Source organism: Poecilia formosa, unplaced genomic scaffold (assembly GCF_000485575.1).
Source record: "Poecilia formosa unplaced genomic scaffold, Poecilia_formosa-5.1.2 Scaffold5, whole genome shotgun sequence".
Taxonomy (NCBI): Eukaryota; Metazoa; Chordata; class Actinopteri; order Cyprinodontiformes; family Poeciliidae; genus Poecilia; species Poecilia formosa.
Genome location: NW_006799944.1, coordinates 5,201,439 through 5,216,507, shown reverse-complemented (window position 1 = coordinate 5,216,507; position 15,069 = coordinate 5,201,439). Strand labels below are relative to the sequence as shown.

The window sequence follows — 15,069 nt, the reverse complement described above, 5'->3', positions numbered from 1 at the left end:
CCTGCATGTGTGTGAAAGAACGGCCTGCAGCGCGGATGAATCACGTGGTTCTGAATACATAGCAGCTCACTCAACCTTGAGTGTCACACAAAGACGTAAGACGCAGTTGTCTGTTTCACTGCTGTCGGTAAAGAGTAGCAAGTGCTAGTTTCCATGGTAATGTGTTTCCATGATGCCTCAGTGCTTGTGTCCTGCATTCTGGTCTCCTTTCATATTAACCTCTGATTACGTTCTTACTGGGAAAATATCAACTTCACACGTAGCAGATGGTGTTGCAAAAAAGATACTGCCTTTACATTTTCTTTGGATAAGCTGAAGATTTTTAAACTTTGAATTTTCATGCTATACCTTGAGGTCAAATATGTTCTATGACTTTAGCATGTGGGAGCATGGAGGAGCTGCAGAGATTCCTAGCTCAGGTTGGAGGATCTGCTTATGGAAAAATACAATCATTGCACTCCACAAATCTCTTGAAGAGTGGTAAGAAAAAAGTTACAAAGATTATAAATAACTCTTCAAGGTTCCTTACTTGCTCCTCGTTATTATCCAAATAAATATGTTCACTGAAGTCTTGATCTTATGTCCTGTGAATGACTTGAAACAAACCGGGAACACATAGCAACTCTTGTTATGTAAATTATGCGATCAATCGATATGATGTAAATTTTTATTCTCATCTATTAATAATGCACCAGTGGTTTTTTAATGCTGCTTCAAAACATTTATTTATTTTTTGTCCTTTTTGCATTTTACACAAACAAACATGACAGGAATCTGTGATTTTCATGTGCTTATGCAGAGTACAATGACATTTAGGCGTAAGAAAAGTCTAGTCGCTGATATTTGTGCATCGGGGCACAGAAGGAGAGAAAGAGTCGTGATAATGTTCAGCTTAAAAAAAGCACCACAGTATAAATATATCGTCACTAACGCTAACACCAAAAGCATTAGCTACGAAACAAAACTACCGGACAAATCTGTGCAAAGTTGTATAAAATTCTTACACCAAAATGCTTTCTACAATCTATATTTGGATTCTTTAGTTGAATGAACGAATGACGATTAGATATGGTTCTTTATCCATCAGGCAAATAAATAAACAAGTAAATCAGCTTTGGAGATAAGATGTGTAACATGTTTAAGGCCATTGGTTTCTATTGTAACATGCAAAAGCAAAGAGAAATCAATAACAATAGAGCTGACATCTTTTTTTGGTGCTTCTACATATGTGATGTGACGTCAAATCGATGTCCACAAGTGCAAAAGTAAAGGGAATGTTGTCTCCGTGTCACGGGATTGTTCTCACATCTACGGCTTTTACTTATCTGGGTCAGGATGCAGACCGGCAACAGGGACTACTGCAAATCTGACGGATTACGGAGACAGAACGGGGGCATAATGCCCGCCTACCAATATTTATGCGTAAGGGATCCCTGTGAATAACTTTGTGCTTGTCCGTGCACTCATAGAACATGGAGACATGATCTCAGTTTTATGGGCTTTGACAAACAATGCTGGGCCAATTAGATAACAAGAAGAAGAAAAGGCTGCAGTGTGGAGAGGGATGGCTGGGAGAAAGGCTGATCACATGCTGGGGATCAGGGACACAAGAGAGGGTCATGGGATGAGATTTAAAAAATTAAGGAAGAAATGGAAGAGTCCAGGCAATTTAAAAGTAAATATCTTATAGAGACTAATGAAGCCACAAGTGTAAGTAAAGCATATGATGCAGGAGTAGTGATGAATGAAGATACAAACAGGTAATATTGAAACAGTTAAAAATCGGAATGGTGTTTATAGAAAAATAAGTATACATTAGATTTTATAGACTAGGAGATAAATAATGAGAAACTCCTTTATGCCTACGGGAGTGTTAAGAGGGCATACATTATTTAAATGAGAAATATTTAAACATATTTATGCAGCATGTATGGAAATTGGGAGGGGGGGAACAAAAGTCAAATTATGCAGTTCTTTGCCAAAATAACAAAAGAAAAAAAACATTTTAAAAAAATTGTAAATTATGAATTATTCCTTTCATCTACGGTATGCAGTAGAAAGAACATATCAAGTAAAAGAGCTAACATTTAGATTTCATATGCGTTGCTCGTAGTTATACACAAACTGGTTTGTAAGTTAGGCTGGAAAGCAAGAAAATCAGATGTGAAACTGTACTCTTCCAAGAGAGGGCTACAGCTTATAAGCACAACTCATACATTTCTTCTGAATGTTTTTATTCCTTTGAAATATGCCTAAATTCCCAGCTCCACTCTTAAAAGCTGAAACGTGAAAATTAAAACTCCTTAGTAACAACGCAAACACAGGATGAACACGGATCTCGACAAAGCCGGCAAGGCTGCAAGACAAAAAAAAAAAAAAGCATGTTATGTTTCCAGGGCAGTGATAAATATCTATAGTGCATGTTTGATTCTTATAACATATATAAATGTGCTCAACAAAAAGACAGTGCCTCCCATCCTATCTTGTAGATACGTTAGCAGAGTAATGAGTACAGACTGTTGAGCGATACAGGGAGAGAGACACAGAAAGTACACTAATAATACAGTATGTGTGGGAGACAACAGACAAAAACCAGGCAGTAGTGATGATGACTCAGAATGGTCACACATTATCTCTTCCCAGCAGCCTCGGCGGCTGTCGGGGCAGCAGAAGAGCTGATTTGGTGCGCTGAGGTGACCACTTGGCCGTCGGGCTGAACGGACTGCACTGTTTCCACCAGGCTGCCGCTGGGTAGCACCACATAGCGGGCGGCCATGTCTTTGGGCTGCAGCTCCCTCAGTCCCTCTTTGCTGTGCCAGATCCCGTAGCCAAAATACACAAGGAGACCTGGGAACAGGGCAGTGGGAGACACGTCACTGGAAGTCATGAGAACACTGAGCACAGGTTTGAAGACAGACAACTTTGGACGTGATTGTTGTGTTGCCATCTGGAATTTCTTAGGTGTTAAATGAATAAGTAAATATGCTGCTACTGATGCCATCGCAATGTTGATAAGAACCTAATCTTCTTAAAATGTCAAATAAAAAGCAAAAAACACAAGCTAACTTGCTCAACAATGCCAATTTAACAAATGTCTAACATGCTAACATTTGCAAATTCTCCATTAACTTTTCTTAATAGTTTTATCTGTACATTAGGAATAAACAGGACCATCTGTAACTTGTGTAAGTTCTGGTTTATGGTACTTGGACAGGCTTTAGTGGTACACAGAAAGGCACCACATTTTGGTTCTAATTACTTGCAAATGTAAATTATTTCACAGTAATGTGAAATAGTCAAAAAGAAGAGGTTTTCAACCATATGAGTTGACCATGTTGACGAAGCTTTTAAGCAAATGTAGTTAATCATCTTTCTGCAGTGACTCTCGACCCACTATTGGGCCATTAACTCCGTCTGATCATCGTCTATGTTCACACAAGACTGCCCTCAAAAGGAAAATATTCTCTGTTTCCTTTAAGTATAAAAAAATCTTTGTGCAATCTGTTCGTGTAACCATTAAGCGCATCAAGTTCACTGATCACAGACGGTGGAGGTTTTATGACACTGCTTTCTGGAGATAAGAGCCACATCACAATATGCTAACACGCGAGTGAGGTTCAGTATTTGTGAAGGGAGACAGTTGAGAGCACATCACAGACAGTAAATTGATTTAGTAACCAATGATTGCACGTCATTGTTTTTGTTCTTTCAGTTTCAGATTTTACGTTCTAATGTTCCTGTAGTTTACAAGTATTGCAATATGATGCCAGATAATGACCAGAGTTTCCTGTATGGAGCAGAGTAACATAATGTTGCTTCTCACCCAACTATTGTGGCACACTCCTGGTCCCTGACAGGGATGCTATACTTTTCTCCCGCTAAAAATAAATACAAATATGCCTGCTGCTTGGAAATATATAAATTTCTGAAAAACATTGTGTGAAAAGTAATGGAGTGATAACCATCATTCCTAGTGAGGTAACAATCCTGCTGCAGGCTAGCACATAGTCTACTACGCAGCTGAAACACCACAGTCTCGGGTAGAGATTATTAGCCAATATCAGCTTGCTTATAATTATGTCTGTTGATAAAAACAAGAATGAAAAAAAGGTTGAAAATTCTGTATAAATCAGCATATAAAGCAAAAAGACAAATTTAGCAGGTAAGTCTTGTTTTGATTGATTTAGTTTTATATTTAAATCAATAGTGAACACATTTTATAGATAATTAAAAAAATAGCAATCAATGTTACATTTTTTATTCTGCATTAGTAATAGTTATTTGAAACAGCAACAGTAAGCTTATTTATCACACATTTTTATATAATTATCTAAAAACAACGTTATCATGATACCAAACGTTCTCAAACATTTAAAGAGTACATTTTAAATATGACGTTTGAACATTCTTTGCAGCATTTGACGCTGATGTTATTTTACCTATAGCAATCCACACTGTAAATCGAATCCAGGTCAGGAGGCTTAGCTTCATCATCAGGAATACGTTGAAGAGAATACTGGCACCAGGAGTCAGTGGAACCAAAGGTACCTATGCAACAAGAAAACTGATCTCATTCTCTGGTCATAGGGAATACAGTTTCACTATATGTTGCCTTATAGTAATAGGCAACATATACTATATGTTCAGCATGTCTTGCATGCTGAATTTAATATACAGCATGTATGAAAGCTCACCTGGAATGTTTGGTTGTTTCTTTGCGGCTCATGAATCCATATAAGTGCCAGGCTAAGAACGTAAGCTAAGGTAAAAATTACCAGAAGCATTGTGAAACACCAGACTGGGAACTGTAGCTGTTCATTTCCAAACTCCAGCACAGCACAGAGGGAAACTGAGCTCACAATCAGGGTCATCACACAGAAAGCCACCACTTCGCCTGGTTCACAGTCTCCCAGCAGCCTGTCCAAGTAGGGTTCCCAGTAGGCCTTCAGGTGCCCCACCCCACGCCGCTCTCTCGTCCTCTGCCTCTCCACCAGCTGGAGTTTGTCGGAGAAGGACTCGTACTGCTTGGGCTCCTCGCTGTCTTCGGTTATGGTCTGTGACTCTGAGGGGGCAGGGGACACCTCTGCGTTGACGTTGGGAGATGTGGTGGTGGTGTCTTTGGAGTTGTTCTTCTCTGGTTGGAAGCGGAGCACGATAACACTCGCTGCCACGAAGGTGTACGCAAGGAGAGTCCCAATAGACAAGAACTGAACCAACGCCTCCAGGTCAAAGATCAAAGCCATGCAAGCCATAAGGATTCCAAACACCAGAATGGCATTGACGGGAACTTTGGTGACGGGATTGACCCTGGCGAAAATGGAGAAGAACAATCCGTCCTCTGCCATGGCGTACACAATCCGAGGAAGGGAGAAGAGATTGCAGAGAAGCACAGTGTTCATGGCTAATAAAAAAGAAAAAAAAATAGTATTTGTCAAAATACAGCACTGAAAAGTATATTGCATATTCATATTGTACTTTCTTTGCAAATGCTGATACTCACCACAGATGGATCCCACAGCCACAACAATTCCTGCCCAACTGTAGCCACGGCGAAAGAACGCGTCTGCCAGGGCTGAGTTAGGGTCCAGGGTACGCCAGGGTACAATCAATGTGAGCACGCAGGAGACCAGGATGTAGGCTGTCGCCGCAAGTCCAAGAGAGATAGCAGTGGCAATGGGAACAGCCTTCTGAGGATTCTTTGCCTCTTCGCTGGAGGAAGCAATCACATCAAAGCCCACGAAAGCATAGAAGCATGTGGCTGAACCTGCCAGGATCCCTGACATCCCGTAAGGCGCAAAGCCACCTTGCTCCTGGCTCCAGTTGGCAGGGTCGGCAAGCACAAAGCCGAAGACCAAGATGAAAGCAATGACACCCATGCTGATGGTGGAGAAGATGTGGTTCAGATAAGACGACACTTGAACTCCGAAGGAAATGAAGACAGAGGCAAATACAAGGATTCCTGCAGCCAGGAGGTCAGGGTAGTGGGCAAGGAAGGGCACATTCCACTGCATGATGTGCGTTTCAGTGAAGTTCTGGATAGCGTGGTTAAAAATTGAGTCTAGATAGCCACTCCAGGCCCGTGCTACTGCAGCACCGCCAATCATATTTTCCAGAATGACATTCCAGCCAATGAGAAAGGCCCACATTTCTCCCACTGACACATAGGTAAACATATATGCAGATCCTGTTTTAGGGATGCGCGCTCCAAACTCTGCATAACAGAAGGCAGCCAGAAGAGAAGCGATACCTGCAAAAACAAAGGATATGATGACAGCTGGTCCTGCCGTGTCTTTAGCCACCGTTCCCGTCAGGACATAAAGGCCAGAGCCAACCATGCCACCGACACCCATCAGAGTCAGGTCCAGCGTGGAAAGGCAGCGCTTCAGGGAAGTCGCCATCATGTCACCGTCGAGTGTCTTGAGCCGGTTCAGCCTTTGACAAAGGCGCACAGCTGGCGCACAGCCCGTCGAACAAGTTGCCATGGCTACAGTGTTAGACAGGTCAGTGGAGTGGGGTGGGTGTTGTAGCTTTCAGACTGGATCCATTAACTACTTATGAAGATGACCTGCAAGACGAAAGAAATTCACACATTAGAACCAAAAAGAGTGGACGGTCTATGTTGTCAGGGCAAAACTGTATGCTCCACTTTAGGATCAAGATCAAGAAAATATAAAGAAAGCTTTTGAAATGTAAACTGTGCCGATTTTTTGTTTTTAGTCAAAATATCGTCTTCGCATCGCTAAATACGGTCCCCGTTTTCACAACTTTGGAAAGTATCATTGTTCCCAAGCAATAAATTTACCTAGATTGTTTTTAGAGAGACAACAAATGGCAACAGTTTAAAATGACCATTTATTCCATATGGATGATCCTCGAATTCACCATGAAAACGCTAATATGCAGCTTTCATTCTGATATTAGCTTTTAATTTGAATGCCATGCAAAAGCAACAAATTTTGTCCTTGCAGGATCGCAGGTGGGCTGGTGGCCGTCCCCAGCACCCATTGAGCAAAAGGCGAGGTATACCACAGGCTGCACAGGGTGACATACACAAAGGACAAACAACCATGCACACAGACACACACCAGGACAATTTAGAGACACCATTTAACAGTCATATTAACAGTCATGACAGCTGCAACCTCAGGCACCTGTCCTGGACAGGTTGTAATGAAATGAAATTCCGCTGTGCTTCTGTATAATAACAATAAAGTCCGATTCTGGAGTTTTTGGATCAAGGGAGGAAGCTGGAGTGCCTGGAGAGAACCCACACATGCACAAGGAATGTAAACTCCAAGTTACATGATGTAACATTTGGAGACAAATCTGGGATTTAAGAGGCATTTTCTTATTGGGTGAATTTACTAGTGCAGTAATGGTGTTTGCAGTCAGTGCATGTGATCATAAAAAACATGAATTCCTGTTGGGGGTGTAGCTGTTGTTTGAAAACATTAGCTCATCTTAAAAGGTCTTTAAAGACAAAGCATTGTTAAGCAAGTTTTTCACCCAGGGACTGTCAGCTGCTCATAGGGGCATGATCAGCCTCAAAGGTCAGATCCAAAAAAAAAAAAAGGTAAAAAGTAAAGGTAATTTTATTTATATAGTACATTTTCAGCAACAAGGCAATACAAAGTGCTTTACAGGAATTAAAAGAAAATACAAACAAAAATAACAGACCAAAGGAAAGAGCAAAAGAAGAAAAATAATCTAACGTTGATCTAAAGGTGCTCCTGTTCAGGGTTGCTAAATATCCTCTGGTCTAATTCCATTTCTGGGTTGGGAGAACAGGAGTCTAAAAAGTAGTCTAACAATGTTGATCCAAAAGTGTCATCTGGGCTTCTGGTCTCTGCGTCTAAATAGTGAGTACTCCACAGTTTCTAAATACTAGATACTCCTCTTCAGGGTTGCTAGATAAGTATAAGTAAGCATCCTCTGGTCTAATTTCTTTTCTGGGTTGGAAGAATAGGAGTCTAAAGTAGTTGCTAAGGTAGTTTTTCTGGATTCTTAAATATGTTCTAATCTCTGTTCTGGATCAAAGCCCCTATAGACAAAGATAACATACATTGTGAGGAGTAAATTTTCTGTTCACTTAGTGAATAAATATCAGCAGCAAAATGCTAAAAAAAAAATATGTCTGTGTAAATTAAATGTAAAGTCAACAACACTCATGGGTAGCCAGGTGCATTATGAACTTAACAGCTATACGCCTTCAATACATGATATTTTTATTCTGTCGAAACAATGGCCCCAAGTGTACTTGTTTATATCAGAAGCGCCGCTGTTATTATCATGGATTTTATACGTGTATTGTTTTATTTCCGCCTTTCCTGTATGTGTTGAAAACAGAGGGACACACAGCGGATACAGACTCTTGCACTTCTCTCGCCGGTCCACGTCACCTAAAAGGCATCGGTCAGGTGTGAAACGATGACGATATAAATTAGATTTTCCCTCTTTGCTTAGTATGTTTATTCCTTGCATTAGTACCAATAAGGATTATTCGTCCGCTTGCGTCAAACCTCCAGCATCAACATCGGAACATCATCGGATTTCTGGCCTCGATAAACATATGGCGACAGCAGGATGCCTCCCTGATAATTACGTAACGCTTTATTCCCGACGAGAAACAGGAGCGCTGTCATAAAGTGGCAGTGCGTCGTGAAATTACGTCTATCAACGTCCTTCCTTGGCTAAAAGATGCGCCACACTACAGCGAATGAAACAAGCTTTGTTTTAAATGCCACATTAAAAATTTATAACAAAATGGAAAAGAGCGCAAAGTGAACCTCACTAGCTCTTTTCTGTTCCGCGCTGCTTTCCATACATGAGTCAGGTGTGACTGTTTGTTTGATTCCCACCCGCTCCCCCTATTTTCATAAGAAGACAAACAAGGAGAAGCATCAGCAGAAACACAGACATGCATACCCTTGTTGCTTTGAGCCTGCCATCGTTGCTGCGACTCCTGAACGCAGCTCTGTCTCTCCGAAGTTACTCGGGCGCATCGTCTGGTGATGGAGCAGAAGGTGCACCGCTGTGGAATAAAACCACAACGAGCGCTGCCTGCGCTGCTTCTTAAAGGGACAGGCACCTTTTTTTTTTTTTTTTTTTTTTTTTTTTTTTTTTTTAACAGATCAACGGGAGTGCTTCCCAACTGTGCCCCACCCATATTAAAGAGAACCAACATTCACGGCATTCGGGCCCTTACTGATACATATTTAAACCTTACAAATAGATGTAACAATATAATAAACATGGCTTATATTAGTAGAAGTGGTTCAATTTATAAAAAGCAACTGAAATAGAAAATATAATGCATTGAATCTATAGACGGTGCATTATTTGACCAATGTAAATTAGGACTACATTGAGGGGAAATGTGCCACAACTTAATGATTAATAGAAATTAAATTAAATTAAATTAAATTAAACTAATATACTGACACTCTAAAGTGTAGAATCCTGCCAAAATATTTATATAAATAATGTCTAGTATCTTGAGTAAATCAAGTGTAAAAAAAACTATTAGAGGAAGCAGTTTATGTCAAGCTTTTCTGAGACACCTTAGGATTCACTTTCAAAATATTCTTGAACATTTAGACAAAGGTTTCATATATTGGTAAAAAATAAATAAATAAAAAAAACTCGTCATCAGAAGAACACCATACCTGCAAAACATATTCCCAACTTTATTTTTCCTTGAAACACTTTAATTAAATGGACAAAAAAGCCTGTCTCCTCCATCACAACTGTGCACACTTACATCCTCACATCCCATCCCACCCCCTTCTTTATGGTCAATAGGGTAATTAATTATTAATAGAGTCCAGAATGAAGTCAGAATCAAAAGTTGTTTCCTTTTGAACACTAGCCTTACTCAATGTAAAAAGAAAATAATCACAGGAGGAAAACCAGGCTGACACAGAGCCAAAAACTAGCCTGATGTGACTTGTTAAATAGACGCAGATCTACAGCAAATGCTATACACCAAGTCAAGCAGCAAGAGTAAAGAATAATGCCAGTATAATAAATAATTAAATACCTTTAATAGGACTGTCTTTGTAGAAACTACCTAAACTAAGTTTTAAACTTGCCTTCTACCACTTTTCCCAAATGTGCCAATAAACAGCAATTAGTCAAATGTTTTACTCAGAATGGAAATGGGCGCATGTTTTACCCTAGGCTCTAATATGACTAAATGCGCCTCTGTTAAGAACAGAACAGATGAAGAAACAGAAGAGACAATGAAAAGAGGGAAAGCGCTGACGGTACATCGCTGTGATGTCGTACCGTCTTTTGTACAGTAGGTGGCACTCTGTAGCTGTAATCCTACAGTAAGCCACTGAGGAGGATGCTTCCGGTCACATGACTCCCTCGCTTACAGCGCGCCAATAGTCAAATGGCTCCACCTGAGGACGTTGTCAGTTTGTTTTAGGAAAGCACCACCTCACAATGGGAACCGCAGAGGGCGTCAGCTCGATGGTGATGTATGACGACGAGTCCGTGGAAGTTCATTACAGACACGGAGCTCATTTACAGCTGTCACCGTGTGGCAGTGAATTTGTATTAGTTAAAGCCACGGACCCGCACGGACATCCTCTGCAGCCCACGGAGCGAGTCCGACAGAGAACCAGGTTCACTATTAGCGCTTATAAGGTAGAAGAAACACTCAAGTGTTATTTTCTGTTTGTATCTCAGGGGTTACAACGAGGTTCACTTTATTTTTGAAGGCGCTAATGGCAACCGCACTGGCGTTCAGGAATAAGTATGCCAGTCGACCATACCTTCCAGGAGAGTTCATCTCTGCTGACAACAGGAAGGTATGGTTAGTCCACTTCAATCTCAAATATAAACGGATGCATTTCAATAGATTAGAATATTTTTTAAGTTATTTATTTCATATTTTTCTAATAAATTATTGCGATTCACGTAGTGTTATATTTTAAACATTTACTTCTGTTAATTTGCAATTACTGGATAGATAACCTCAAAACTCAAGTACGGCTAACGTTCCTTTTAATAAATCAGTCAAGCAGAAGTAAAAAAAAAAAGTTATGTTTAAAAAGAAACAATTACTCAAGTACAGTAGTAATCTGATTTGTTTAGGGTTTTTCCTCAGAAATTATATATATATATATATAATGTGTATATTCTGATGTGCATAATGAGCAAAACAAAAAATGAATCCAAATAATGTTTTACAACATTATGAACCAAGACATCAAAAATGCATGTATGCAAATGATACTTTTCTGAACATAAACATAAAACATATCTTTCTATTAAGAGCCCTTTTATTGGTAAGATTCTAATATTCATAGTAGCTGAATTTAAGTTTTTTCTTTAGTTAAGCAATAATTGTCAAAATGAACAGAAATAGATGCTCAAAGTATATCACTCTGTATGTAATGCATCCAAATAACATTTGAGTTTCATTTTTTTGAAATTGAATTGATAAAATACTTAAACTTGTGTACCTTGAGAACTGAGATGCACCTCTAAGTTGAGCAAAATTATCTAAACATCATGGGGTTCCCTTGACAGCCTTTCCACAGTATTGACTCCAGTGTTAAATGGCCTGAGTGGTCATCTTACAAGCCTGAGTTTGGACCTGGAGGCGACATCGTGGTCCGGTCAGAGGAGGGGAGAGCCATGTTGACGTTGTCGCCGTCTGGTGAGGAATTCGGTGTCGAGTTCACGTGTAACCTGAGTCAGCCTCAGCACCAAACTGTGTGCAGTTTAAACAAAACTGATGGCAGTCTGAAGAGTCGGCACCAAGCAAACAGTCAGAATGATCAGAGACATCTGGGGAAGGAGTCAGCTAACACAAACTCTTTTTCCTCACATCTTCCCAGCACTACTCAACAACAGGTATTACCTTTTGAATATTATTGTGCTTTAAACTCATGTTTGATACGATTATCATTGTTCAACTTCTCTTCTGCTTTCAGCCTGAACAGATGTACCAGGCCACCACAGTTGCACAGCATCACTCTTGCTTTGCCGTTGATCCCACATGGGCCTATCCTCTCTCCTTGGCTCGGCATCACTGGACGTCCCGTCTCTCTAACAGTGAAGATACTAAATTTGAAGAACCAAGTAAATCCAGACAAGCTGATGACGAGATGAACATATCTGACAAAAATGATACAGACAGAGACTCCCAGCTTCCCCAGGCTCTTCCTCTTACATGTCCATCGCCTCACTGGCACAGGTTTGTGGATTAAGTATTTTGGGCACCAATTGATTCTGTTAAATTCCAAATTTAGTGCAATATTTATGCTTTTTAGGTGGAAGATTAAAGACTCTCTGGTTGAAGAAGAAATGTCAGATCTTTCAACGGAGCTTGTAAAAATATTATGGTGTCAAGGAGTCACATACAGGTAATTGTGCTCAGTTTACCTGAAGGCATTGACTTTCATCTGATGTTTCATCTCAACATCAGATGAAAGAGATTGGAAATTTGCCTGACGTCTTTGATCAGAGTGCCTCGGATTAATCATGATTAACTGATTATTGAAATAATCGTCAACTAATTTAGCAATCGCTTAATTGTCAACTGGAGTATGCAGACTCTAAAAAAGGCAATTTGGTGAAACAATTGACATGTTTAGGGCAGTAATTGAGCCAAAACTGTACAGAAAATCTGTAAATTTTGTATTCAAAATAAAAACACCTTTGTCTGTAAATATGTTTTAGACAAAACTTCTCAAGTGATAAGTTTATTACTGAAATAATTGTTAGTTGCAGCGCTATTGTGTTAAAACTTTCTAATTTAAGTGGGATTTATTTGCTCCATAATAACTCTCTGTCCTCATGTTCGCTCTGTAGGATACTGAGTGGAGAAATCCCAGTGGTAGAGGTTTCCCCAGGAGACGGCTCAGTGATCCGCTCCAACGGTGTCCTAAACTCTTATTTTACTCATCACAAGCCCAGGCTTCACTCTGAGGAGGTCAGAGTTCATGACATGCAAACATGTGATGAAATCAAAGTGTTGCAGGTCCCTAATTGTTGCCGTCTTTTGCTCAGGGAAGAGAAACAATGTACCATTTAAGCAGCCTTCCCCCTGGTACACCTGGACAGTTGTATCCTGTGGGCTCCATCGTGAGCCGTGCCAGCAGGTAAGATACCACTTCGCTCCACTTTTTGGTGTATAAAACTTCCATTTTTGTTTTTCCAGGATTTTAACCATCGCCTATGATTCTCACAGGATTCTCGTTTGTTATAACCGGGCCAAGCATTTACTAAAGTTTCCTGTCATACCCACCTGCCTGCAACAGGTTGTTCTACATCTGTTCACATCTACAGTTCTTGCACTTGTTAAAACTTCTAATTTGTTTATTGTAATAAAACTGTGTTTGCAGGACAAATATATTTCTAAAACGATACAACCTAAGCAAAATCCTCCCAGCGCAGTGAAGATGCCACAGACAGCTGGAAGTCTGTAAGTTGTGTCTTTCAGATAATTTAATCTTAAGGATGAGGGGCGACTCCCTTTTCTTTTAACAGCTGCTTTCACACTCTGTTCAACTTTAGTTCGGATGCTGTTGCTGCAGAACTGGAGAAGATAAAGCGTTTCAACTGTATCCTTTTATCAAAGAGCATAATATGCAATGCTTGAGAAAATATACGATGCAGTGAGGTTTAGTCTTTAGCATTCTGTGCTCAGTTCTGCTGGAGAACAACCACCTGCTGAGAAGTGAAAGTGAGCAACGAAACTCAGAAGGAACAAATTCAAAGATCGCACAGGAGGATGAAGTGGTAAACGAGGACTACATTGCTGAAGCGCTTCGGAGAACCTCTGAAGCCATTAAGGAAATTGATGCTCTCATCTCAGCCGACACGCTGACCTGAGAAGTTTTTATTATTTTCACCTTTTCTGTGACGTGTATATACTGGAATAGAGTCTGAAATAAAGTGATTTTTTATTTTTAAATTTGTTATGTTGTGTTTAATTGTCAAAATAAACATATGGTGGAGCAATATAACAATCTAATCATCTTAATAAGCCCCTAAAACTGGAGTCTAACAACTTCTGTTCCAGGATTCTTGATTTTTTGTGTTTGTGTGACGCTTAGTGGGCAATATAAGTAGTGCAGTCGGTTTTGATGTTTTGATATTCGCTTGAAATTTTTTCTTCAAATATAACTCAAATAAAAATGATTTTGGATTCCCACAATAATGATGAGAACTGTCACTGTTCTCATCATTATTGTGGACCATAAGCTTATCCAAGTTTGAGTCTTGAAAAAGTTTTTATACCCTGTACATTTTTTCCACATTAAAACTACAAACAGGAGGTTATGATGTGGAATAGACCAACACGGGATACAATGCATCACTATGAAGTGGAGGAATTTTTCATAATTTTTTTTTATTTTAAAAATTAAAATGGAAAAAAGCATAGGGCAATTGTAGTCAAAAGCTTGTATGTCTGGCGGTAGATCCAGCTGTACATTTTTACAGACTGATTTATTTCCTCCATTCTTTGTAAAATAACCTGAATACAATCGAACTGAATGTTGAGCGACTATTAATATCAGTTCATAAATTTAGCCAAAAATTCTTTATTGAATTATGATCTAGACTTTTACTTGAGCACTCTACACAGTTAGGCTTTGATCTAAGTTATTGTAAACATTGAACCATCTGTATAGAGAGGTACGGTCCACAAAATAAAACTTGGTGGAAACCTACCAAACCAAAAAACTAAAAAGAAGGGGAAAAAAAGAACATATGGTACATCTTTAAAATAATTGCTTTAGTTGGTAACAAGTAATTGAATTACATTTATCTAAGTTCATTTATGATGTCTAAATTGTCAGGTTAAACAAACTTAATAAATCAGCTTGGATTAACTTAATTCAGTTAGTAATTTATTTAAATTGTGTCTATTCAACTATTGTCTTTCTCTCAGTACACATTGCATTCCAAATAGCAGTGTGGAGTCTTGCTTGTATATAGTTTAGTCAGTTGTAACTAGTCCATTTATATCTGAAAAATATGTTGGTATTCTTTGATAGTTGTGGACTTAGGCAGTACATATAGTAATAATATAGTATTATAAATGTA

The 15,069-nt window shown here is 39.4% G+C and overlaps 2 protein-coding genes across 2 annotated transcripts; one reads left to right on the top strand and one right to left on the bottom strand.

Annotated features, from left to right (window-relative positions):
• Positions 1–712: 712 nt before the first annotated feature.
• slc7a4 (solute carrier family 7 member 4) lies at positions 713–9,074 on the bottom strand. The gene is made up of 5 exons (XM_007564696.2): positions 8,926–9,074; positions 5,501–6,565; positions 4,695–5,401; positions 4,440–4,548; positions 713–2,847 (listed from the first exon to the last, which is right to left on the bottom strand). Exons 2-5 carry the CDS (start codon positions 6,480–6,482, stop codon positions 2,630–2,632), a joined length of 2,016 nt encoding a protein of 671 aa, XP_007564758.1. The 5' UTR covers positions 6,483–6,565; positions 8,926–9,074; the 3' UTR covers positions 713–2,629.
• A 1,273-nt stretch (positions 9,075–10,347) lies between these two features.
• On the top strand, positions 10,348–13,933 carry cunh5orf34 (chromosome unknown C5orf34 homolog). The gene is made up of 11 exons (XM_007564685.2): positions 10,348–10,653; positions 10,728–10,817; positions 11,542–11,868; positions 11,949–12,211; positions 12,288–12,380; positions 12,829–12,949; positions 13,027–13,118; positions 13,208–13,277; positions 13,362–13,441; positions 13,534–13,580; positions 13,667–13,933. The coding sequence occupies exons 1-11, from the start codon at positions 10,450–10,452 to the stop codon at positions 13,849–13,851; spliced, it is 1,572 nt and encodes a 523-aa protein (XP_007564747.1). The 5' UTR covers positions 10,348–10,449; the 3' UTR covers positions 13,852–13,933.
• Positions 13,934–15,069: the final 1,136 nt, after the last annotated feature.